We start from the raw sequence: 10934 nt of genomic DNA on the forward strand, positions 1-10934 counted from the left end.
AGCTTAATTAATAACAAAGTTTCTACAGCTTAATTAATAACAAAGTTTCTATAGCTTAATTAATAACAAAGTTTCTACAGCTTAATTAATAAGAGGAAGGCAACCTCTGGAGACGCCGGCCAGCTTCCTGTCGTGGATGCGCGTGTGGTGGCGCACCTGCAAGACAACCAAGCTTTTATTGCTCTATTTATCTTTTAGAATATTTAAAACTATGAGAGAAACATTATCAACTTATTAATCCTTTAACGATCAATTCAACTCAATTGTAGAAAATCTGAGACAAATATTCTTAAATTAATAATCCTTTAACGATCAATTAAAGTCAATTGTACAAAATACTTAGAGAAATCGTAAAAAATTATGCCTCATCATAAAAAAATTACTCTATATTCTCTTCCCTGAACCAACAAATTCCAGGAGAAGCTTTTCTCCCGCAGCAGAAACCAACGTTGATGGTTAAATTCCATTCAATAACAAACTAGACATGATATTCTATAGGCCTTGATATAAATAAAAGGATATAAATTATATCCTTGATGATATAAATAAAAGCAGCATACCGTGGACGATATGCAGGAGCATATGTTCAGTCTTAAAATGCCTAGCAAATTACTGATCAGGCAATAAGTAAGATCGGGTTCCAAAGGCCGGATCCCTTGTGAATCAAGTCAAGAAAAGTTCAAGAATCGGCAACAGGCCATGGGCCTATTTCTTCAACGCCGACACTTCTATTCTATTCTAGATGACGTGTTTCTTAGGAATGTCCACTCATGTGATGCGTTTCTTAGGAATGTCCATTTATGTGACGTGCTTCTTAGGACTGTCCACGTAAGTGACATGTTTCTACGGAATGTCCACTTAGATGACGTGTTTCTTAGGAATGTCCACTTATGTGACGTGTTTCTTAGGAACGTCCACTTAGGTGACGTGTTTCTTAGAATGTCCACTTAAGTGACGTGTTTCTTAGAAATGCCCACTTAGGTTACCTCTTTTTTAAGAATGTCAACTTAGGTGACGTGTTCCTTAGGAATGTCCACTTAGGTGATGTGTTTCTTAGGAATGTCCACTTAGATGACGTGCTTCTTGGAATGTCCACTTAAGTGACGTGTTTCTTAGGAATGTCCACTTAGGTGACATGTTTCTAAGGAATGTACACTTAGATGACGTTTTCTTAGGAATGTCCACTTAGGAGGCGTGTTTTTTAGGAACGTCTACTTAGGTGACGTGTTTCTTAGGAATGTCCACTTGTGTGACGCGTTTCTTAGAAATGTTCACTTGTGTGACGTGTTTCTTAGAAATGTCTATACTTAGGTTACGTGTTTCTTAGGAATGTCCACTTAAGTGACACGTTTCTTAGGAATGTCCACTTAAGTGATATGTTTCTTAGGAATGTCCACTTAAGTGACGTGTTTCTTAGAAATGTCCTATTAGGTGACATGTTTCTTAGGAATGTACACTTAGGTAATTTATTTATTTTTTCTCTCCCTCAAGTCCCCCCTCCCCCAAGTCACCCTAGCTCCCCCTCCCCCAAGTCACCCTAATTCACCCCTCCCCCAAGTCACCCTGTTCCAAGATCTCGATGTTGATGGACAGCGGCAGCTGTGCAGGTGGCAGCGGCTGGTCCTCAGCGGCCACCACGATGCTGGGCTCAGCGGTGGCAGCATCAGCGGTGGCAGCGTCAGCGGTGGCAGCTCCATCCACCAGCTGCTCGAACGCCTCGCCTGCCACCGAGTCACGGAACCTGGAGAACAGTTCTAGATCAGAACTTAACACTTGTATGGTCTGTGTGAAGGAAACACTTGTATGGTCTGTGTAGAGGATAACACTTGTATGGTTTGTGTGAAGGTTAACACTTGTATGGTCTGTGTGAAGGAAACACTTGTATTACCACGTCACCTCCCGCAACACGTCATGCCACCAACCACCATGCGACCACCACGCCACACAAACACCACACGACCACCACGCCACACGCCTGCCTTCATGCCACACGACCGTCATGCCACACGCCACAAGCCTGCCTTCATGCCATACATCCACCACACGACCACCATGCCACACGACCGCCATGCCACACGTCACGCCACACGCCACACCTGAGGTGCGAGTGGACGGCGGCGTGGCGCTGCAGCAGCTGGCGGTGCTTGAAGACGACGCCACATGTGGCGCACACGAAGACGCGGCCGCTGGTGTGGCAGCTCTCACGGTGGTATGCCAGTGAGCTGAGGTGGCGGAACACCTCGCCACACTCCGGGCATGTGTGCCGCCGCCACATGCCACTGCCACATGACTCCTGGTGGCGGGATAAGGGGTTAAATGGCGGGATAAGAGGTTAGGTGGCGGGATAAGGGATTAGGTGGCGGGATAAGGGATTAGGTGGCGGGATAAGGGGTTAGGTGGCGGGATAAGGGGTTAGGTGGCGGGATAAGGAGTTAGGTGGCAGGATAAGGGATTAGGTGGCATGATAAGGGATTAGGTGGCGGGATAAGGGGTTAGGTGGCGGGATAAGGGGTTAGGTGGCGGGATAAGGGGTTAGGTGGCGGGATAAGGGGTTAGGTGGCGGGATAAGGGATTAGGTGGTGGGGTGAGGGTTTCTTGTCGGGCGATCTATTATTATAAACAATTGATTTTTCAAAATAATAGACAGTTTATCACTGAACACACATCATATACGGTACCTAGTGATGATACTGCGTTCATTGAGTAATTTGCGACCATGGCAATGGAAGAAAGAAATGAGAGAACTGGAAAAGTTTTTTCTTAATTGTTCGGGCTGAGTAACTCAGCCCGACCCTAACAAAATTCAGGGACAGCCTAGGGTTCGGCCGAATAGTTGTTACACTCGGCGCAGTCATTTTGGGTCTGCTTGGCCATCCGATCGAATTCAGTTTCTGGTCAGAATCAGCTTTCTGACTTTATTTTATAGTTGTCTTAGAGTATGAGAAGAGTAGGCCGAGTCTAGTCATACCGAGCTAGCAAGCTGCACTAGTCACTAGTCACATGCCCTTCAAACCTTAGCTGAGCCGAAGCGGACATAGAGAAGCTGATTTACGTGCTCCCCGAGTCCTAGGCGGTTCCTAATTCAGGGTCGCCACCAACTCAAAATTTTGATAGGGTAGTAACTCAGCCTGAGTTACCTGGTCAGGCTGTGTGTGGCACAGCTCTGTGTGGCTGCGTAGGCTGTAGTCATACAGGAACTTCTTGTCACACAGAGGGCAGGCGTGGCGTCGCAACGCGCCTGTGTGAGCTGTGTTGATATGGCTCTGTAAATACAAATCATTTGCTAAATGTACACAGAAGTATCTGTATACCAGGTATATATTATATAATGTAATGTACAATAATGTATACATTTTCAACACACAGCAAGCCATACAATACGCTTGTATTAGCAACCATGTCCATGCAAGGTCCCCAAAAGAGGCCCAACAATATATTCAATGATATATACAACCAATTTATGATATAACTTTCACTGAGGGACGTTAATGCTTAAAAAAATCAATAAAACTGTTATAGAGCATGAAGAAAGGTTTATTCTGAAACATCACTTAATCTTTCTTTATTGTTTTCAGAGTTTGTATAGAATTATAGTAGAATTTCGTGTCAATTTAAAAAAAACAAGTTATGTTCTTATTTCTTCTCAGGAAATTGTGCATTACTTTATTTCCGCTTAACTTCAACTAATAACATAATCTATTATAATAATAACTATCAACTCACAACATAATAATATACAAAGACTTAATAATAAACAAGTTATACATTGAAGTACGGAAGGAAATAACTTTTAGTTAAGTGATAGTTTGATAGTCACTGCATACACTAGTCACCTCGTAGTCAGCATTAGTCACATCGTTGTCAGCACTAGTCACTAGTCACCTCGTAGTCAGCACTAGTCACTAGTCACCTCGTAGTCAGCACTAGTCACTAGTCACCTCGTAGTCAGCGACTGACGTGAAGCGCTCGTCGGGGCATTTCTTGCAGTGCAGCTTCGTGTCGACGCTCCGGCCGCCGCCCGCCCCGGCCTCCACGATGCCTGCGGCCGTTCCCAGCCATTAAATGCCATTAAATGGCATATAAGCCATTAAATGGCATAAAAGGCGTTAAATGGCATTAAATGTCATAAAAGGCATTAAATGTCATAAAAGGCATTAAATGTCATAAAAGGCATTAAATGTCACAAAAGGCATTAAATGGCACAAAAGGCATTAAATGGCACAAAAAGCATTAAATGGCACAGAAGCCATTAAACGGCACATAATGCATTAAATGGCACAAAAGGCATTAAATGGCATAAAAGGCATTAAATGGCATAAAAGGCATTAATTGCCACAAAGGCATTAAATGGCACAGAAGCCATTAAATGGCATAAAAGGCAGTAAATGGCACAAAAGGCATTAAATGCCACAAAAGCCATAAAAAATTACTAACTGAAAATGCAGAATTTCTTCCAAATTTCACATACTGTATTTCTGAAGTTAATAAAAACGACATTTTAAATGGCAAAAGAGGCATTACAAATTACTTACTTATTGGAAGTGTCAGAAGTTATTACAAACGATATCAGGTATCAAAGGTTCAGAGTGAGTTCAAAGCAAACAAAATTTTTCTAGTAGATTTACACTATAATTAAGCTATTCAACAAAAATAGCTGAGCTATCCAACAGCTTGTTTAGACTTTAATGCAGCAGAAAAGCATCTTAAACAAGCAATGCGGTCTGCTATCAAAACAAATTTAATTCTGTTACACAATAAGTTAGGAGGTCGGCATCATTGTTATTTGTATACACAAGATCATATATACGTCCTGCTCTTGATGAGTCACTATCACTGCACATACCCACGCCAGAGTGATGGTGCTCCTGCTGGTGCACATACAGCAGCTTCTGACTGGTGAACTTCTGTTTGCAGTCCAAACACTGCACCAACGCTGCCCCGTGCTTGGCGCTGCACAAACATGGCGATAGTGACGACTTTGCTGCAAGTATACACCGGTATACAAAGGGTTTGCCCTCTGTATACTTATACATTAACCGAAGTTAATGCTATTCTTACCTAAATGCTTGGTGACAAGAGTTACCATCAGTGAACAAAGGGTTAATCCTCTGTATACGTATACAGTAACCGACGTCAATGCTACCTATTCTTACATAAATGCTTGGTGACAAGAGTTACAGTCAGCAAACAAAGGGTTAACCCTTTCTTATCACTTACCTACCTGACTTATCCCTGACCAGAATTAATAACCATTATACGAGAGGCGGCGATCCATCGTGGCCTGGGGCTGCTACGTCCCAAGCAAATACTAAGGCTACCAAGGCATTAACATTCATCCAAAGATCACCCACACGTGGTTCCTGAAGCGTCCTTCCTTCACAAACAACTTGGCGCAGATGGGGCACTTGTGACGGGCCTTCCTGCGGGGCCCTGGCACCCTTATGGGCCCGGGCACCCGCAGCTGGGGGGCCTTGCTGAGGTCCTCATCCTTGCAGGCCGCCGCCTTACCCCCTTGGGCCCCCTGCGCCGGCGCCTGCAGCAGGGGCGGCTTGACTGTCAGGCGCTGAGTCTGGGACGTGGTTTTGTGCAGGTGTTGGGACAGCGCTTGGTCTTCATAAGAGAACTCGCCTATTTCTGTCATTAATAAAGTTAAGTGATATATTTATATTAAGGATAAGAGAACTCGCGTATTTCTGTAGATAATTAATAGAGTTGAGTGATATAATTTATATTAAGTGTTTAGGTCTATGTTTTCTTCCAATTTTCTAGCGCCTTTTCCAAGTTTATCGTGAAATGCCATCACCAATTTCATGCCTCGGTGCAGTTCACTGAACTTGCTATCAATGTGATGGAAATCCTAGAACTGTGTTAAGAATGACTAGGCCAGCAAAATTTAGAATACCTATATAACAAGTATTAATACAATAATAATTTGAATGAATATATTTCATTCCTTAATTAGTCCAACTTAATTCAACAACTCTAGGTATAACAAACAATTGAGCTCTTTTGGGATTGTCGCCCAAGTGTAAAATCATTGAATATGCTTTCCAAATAATTGATTTTTTTGCACGAACTTATGAAGATAGTTAAATAATTATTAGAGCTTGCCGGGGCTCGAATCCACAACCTGGGCCCTAGCTGCGCTTGAACGCTCCCGCACTTGCGAGGGTTATACAGTAGTATAACCCTCGATTAGTAGTATAGTAGTAGATTATGAAAGAACCGTCGCATAAACTAACCTGATTCGCTGTGGTGAAGGTCTAATTTATTGTCCTGAAAATGTGGGTTCTGCAGTTCTGTGCTGAGCAGCGACAAGGGTTCTACTAGGCAGGACGTATCAAGAAATGAAGATCGTTCTTGCTGTTGTGTCGCGTTACCTTGAGACGATTGTAAAAAGTTCACTTGGGAGGGCTGTTGATGCATAAAGCTTGCTTGGGACGACTGTTGCTGCTGCAAAAAGTCTCTTTGGGACGATTCTTGTTGATGTAAAAAATTCTCCTGGGACGACTGTTGCTCTTGCATGAAGTCCCCCTGGGACGACTGTTGCTCTTGCATGAAGTCCCCCTGGGACGACTGTTGCTCTTGCATAAAGTCCCCCTGAGACGACTGTTGCTCTTGCATAAAGTCCCCCTGGGACGACTGTTGCTGCTGATGAAAGTCCCCCTGGGACGACTGTGTCCGTTGCATGCCGTCGTTGAGAGCAGACGGCAACATCACGGCATAATTGATGCCCACGACAGACGTTGACGGCAAGACGGGGTAGCCAAAATTGACATCGTTGGTCCGCATTGCATCAGGGATCCCTGCGTAGTGGTCGTGCTGCGGGATTTCATCCATCTTGATGGATGCCAGGTTATGATGAGTGATTTCATCCACCTTGATGGACGACAGGTTGTGCTCCGAGATTTCATCCATTTTGATGGACGACAGGTTATGCTCCGAGATTTCATCCATCTTTATGGATGTAAAGTTATGTGTGATTTCATCCATCTTGATGGATGAAAATTCGAGTCCCTGAGCGTCAGCGGCGCCCATGAGGAAGTTGCCTGAGTCTTTGGCAGTCACAAACATGGAAGTTTGCGGGAGCAGCAGAGTTTGTTGTTGCTAAAAACATAAATAAAACCTTCATTATATAAGCCATAAAAATGCCTAATGTTTCCTAACACATTTTTTATCAATAAGATGAGTTAGATCATATCTACATGTGTAATGATGGGTAGACGACAGATGATTTGTAGAAGATTGATAAAGTAACCTCAAACAATGGTCCAGGATAGGTGAAGAGGGAGCTAAGTAGTAACATGGAGCTACAATTTGAGGCACAAATGTTTAGTTAAGCAACAAACTCGGCGCGTATTCATTTAATAGTGAAATTGTCTTTTTTACACTGTACATAATTTGTCTGACAAAGAGTTAAATTGACAGTGTTATGCAAAATAGTATCCCAACTCACAAAACCAACCTAAATCCCCTGATATAACCGAATTAACCTAAGAACCTACAGTAACTTCATAAAATTTAAGATCATCAACTAACCTTATGTGCACTAATAATATAGAATGCCTAGGTACCATAACAGAATTTACGCTTAGAGCATAAAGTACCGCTTGCCCAAAGGCATAAAGTAGCTTGTGCTCAGTCAGTAATGTTATTTACCCTAAGAATGAATTAAGCTAATCAAAGTCCACCTTGATGCTGTCCAGAGCCTTGATGTTGCTGAGGCTGTCGATGCCACGAAGGATGAAGTTGCCATCTGAAACACAAGCCTTCAATCAAGGAGTTATACCCTTAATGATGTGTCACTTAGCAATGTCCACTTAGGTGACGTGTCACTTAGCAATGTCCACTTAGGTGACGTGTTTCTTAGGAATGTCCACTTAGTTGACGTGTTACTTAGTAATGTCCACTTAGGTGATGTGTTCCTTAGCAATGTCCACTTAGGTGACGTGTTTCTTAGTAATGTCCACTTAGGTGAGGTGTTTTGTAGGAATGTCCACTTAGGTGATGTGTTTCTTAGGAATTTCCACTTAGATAGCGTGATTCTTGTGAATGTCCACTTAGGTGACGTGTTTCTTAGGAATGTCCACTTAGGTGACGTGTTTCTTAGGAATGTACACTTAGGTGACGTGTTTCTTAGTAATGTCCACTTAGGTGATGTGTTCCTTAGCAATGTCCACTTAGGTGACGTGTTTCTTAGTAATGTATACTTAGGTGACGTGTTTCGCAGGAATGTCCACTTAGGTGATGTGTTACTTAGGAATGTTCACTTAGGTGACGTGTTTCTTAGGAATGTCCACTTAATAAGTGACGTGTTTTTTAGGAATGTCCACTTAGGTTACGTGTTTTTTAGGAATATTCACTCAAGTGACGCGTTTTTTAGGAATGTCCACTTAGGTGACGTTATTCTTAGGAATGTCCACTAAAGTGACGTGTTTATTAGAAATGTACACTTAGATGACGTGCTACTTACGAATGTCCACTTAGGTGACGTGTTTCTTAGAAATGTCCACTTAGGTGACCTTTTTCTTAGGAATGTCCACTTAGGAGACGTGTTCTTAGCAATGTCCACTTAGGTCACGTGATTCTTAGCAATGTCCGCTTAGGTGACGTGTTTCTTAGGAATTTCCACTTAAGTGACATGTTTCTTAGGAATGACAACTTAAGTGGCGCATTTCTTAGGAATGTCCACTTAGATGACGTGTTTCTTAGGAATGTCCACTTAGTTGGCATGTTTCTTAGAATGTCCGCTCAAGTGACCTGTTTCTTAGCAATGTCCACTTAGGTGACCTGTTTCTTAGAGATGTCAACTTAGGTGACGTGTTCCTTAGGAATGTCCACTTAGGTGACGTGTTTCTTAGAAATGTCCACTTAGATGACGTGTTTCTTAGGAATGTCCACTTATGTGACGTGTTTCTTAGGAATGTCCACTTGAGTGGCACGTTTCTTAGGAATTTCCACTTAGGTGACATGTTTCTTAGGAATGTCCATTTAGGGGACGTGTCTTTTAGGAATGTCCACTTAGGTAAAGTGTTTCTTAGGAATTTCCACTTAGGTGGCATGATTCTTGTGAATGTCCACTTCGGTGACGTGTTTCTTAGGAATGTCCACTTAGGTGACGTGTTTCTTAGGAATGTCCACTTAGGTGACGCGTTTCTTAGTAATGTCCACTTAGGTGATGTGTTCCTTAGCAATGTCCACTTAGGTGACGTGTTTCTTAGTAATGTCCACTTAGGTGACGTGTTTCGTAGGAATGTCCACTTAATAAGTGACGTGTTTTTTAGGAATGTCTACGTCGGTGATGTGTTTCCTATGAATGTCCACTCAGGTGACGTGTTTCTTAGGAATGTCCACTTAAGTGACATTAGGAATGTCCACTTAGTTGGCATGTTTCTTAGAATGTCTACTTAAGTGACATGTTTCTTAGAAATGTCCACTTAGGTGACCTGTTTCTTAGGAATGTCAACTTAGGTGACGTATTCCTTAGGAATGTCCACTTAGGTGAAGTGTTTCTTAGAAATGTCCACTTAGATGACGTGTTTCTTAGGAATGTCCACTTATGTGACGTGTTTCTTAGGAATGTCCACTTAAGTGACACGTTTCTTAGGAATATCCACTTAGGTGACATGTTTCTTAGGAATGTCCATTTAGGTAAAGTGTTTCTTAGAAATGTCCACTTAGGTGACGTGTTTCTTAGGAATGTCCACTTATGTGACGTGTTTCTTAGAAATGTCTATACTTAGGTTATGTGTTTCTTAGGAATGTCCACTTAAGTGACACGTTTCTTAGGAATGTCCACTTAAGTGACGTGTTTCTTAGGAATGTCCACTTAAGTGACGTGTTTCTTAGGAATGTCCACTTAGGTGACGTGTTCCTTAGGAATGTCCACTTAGGTGACGTGCTTCTTAGGAATGTCCACTTAGGTGACGTGCTTCTTAGGAATGTCCACTTAGATGACGTGTTTCTAAGGAAATTCCACTTAGATGACATGTTTCTTAGGAATGTCCACTTATGTGATGCATTTCTTAGGAATGTCCACTTATGTGAGGTGTTTCATAGGACTGTCCACTTAGGTGACATGTTTCTAAGGAATGTCCACTTAGATGACGTGTTTCTCAATGTCCACTTATGTGACGTGTTTCTTAGGAATGTCCACTTAGGTTACCTCTTTCTTAGGAATGTCCACTTAGGTGATGTGTTTCTTTAGGAATGTCCACTTATGTGACGTGTTTCTTAGAAATGTCTATACTTAGGTTACGTGTTTCTTAGGAATGTCCACTTAAGTGACGTGTTTCTTAGGAACGTCCACTTATGTGACGTGTTTCTTAATAATGTCCACTTAACCCTTTCGTGACTGACGGGACTGTGGTGTCCCGCTCAATATTTTACCACATAACTTGCATACAGCGCAATATTTGAGGCGCAGCTAACTACAGGGACATATAAGAAACATTTTTCACCAAAATATAGCGACATCTGGCATCTTTCGTGGTTCGCACCGCAACAAACAGCATTGAGCAATGAGCATCGAGTGACTGTGGGATATGCTACGTTTGTTTTTTGCTCATTGGATTTCTCTGCCAATACGAAGAACTGCGTGATGAACTGCTACTATTTTTGGTAGGTTTATTGCTAAAGTATTGGTAAGTGGGTAGATGTGTATTTTATCAAGTGTAATGCACCTACAATGATTTTATATAGATATATGTGAGTGGGACTAATTCATCCCTGTGGTGGAGGCAGGACTGAGATGTCCCGGTGGCATGAGGTTGCAACGTTATGTGATGCTATGAACTCATTCAGAATGATCTAATTTTGTTGTATTTTAGCTTACTTTATCGATTGAGAACACTCATTATATGTGTTTTAGTCATATATAGCCCGAATTTTTTCATTTCGTTGCATTTTATAATATTTATTGACCGAGATATGTC

The 10934-nt window shown here is 42.2% G+C and overlaps 1 protein-coding gene and 1 long non-coding RNA gene across 2 annotated transcripts in view; both read right to left on the reverse strand.

Moving 5' to 3' along the window:
• The window catches only part of LOC108681842, a 1501-nt gene extending 1323 nt beyond the window's left edge, over nucleotides 1-178 (reverse strand). The window contains exon 1 of the long non-coding RNA XR_001931531.2: nucleotides 105-178. This is a non-coding gene — a long non-coding RNA (uncharacterized LOC108681842). The remainder of the gene's footprint in view (nucleotides 1-104) is intronic.
• Nucleotides 179-1542: 1364 nt separating this feature from the next.
• The window catches only part of LOC108681836, a gene marked incomplete in the record, with an annotated part of 21535 nt that continues 12143 nt past the window's right edge, over nucleotides 1543-10934 (reverse strand). Inside the window, 9 exon segments of the mRNA XM_018170913.2 lie at nucleotides 1543-1741; nucleotides 1854-1862; nucleotides 2097-2293; nucleotides 3138-3263; nucleotides 3939-4039; nucleotides 4844-4950; nucleotides 5352-5634; nucleotides 6243-7107; nucleotides 7692-7756. Coding sequence (XP_018026402.1) covers nucleotides 1543-1741; nucleotides 1854-1862; nucleotides 2097-2293; nucleotides 3138-3263; nucleotides 3939-4039; nucleotides 4844-4950; nucleotides 5352-5634; nucleotides 6243-7107; nucleotides 7692-7756 — 1952 coding nt within the window.

This window comes from Hyalella azteca, unplaced genomic scaffold (genome assembly GCF_000764305.2).
Source record: "Hyalella azteca isolate HAZT.00-mixed unplaced genomic scaffold, Hazt_2.0.2 contig17651, whole genome shotgun sequence".
Lineage (NCBI taxonomy): Eukaryota > Metazoa > Arthropoda > Malacostraca > Amphipoda > Hyalellidae > Hyalella > Hyalella azteca.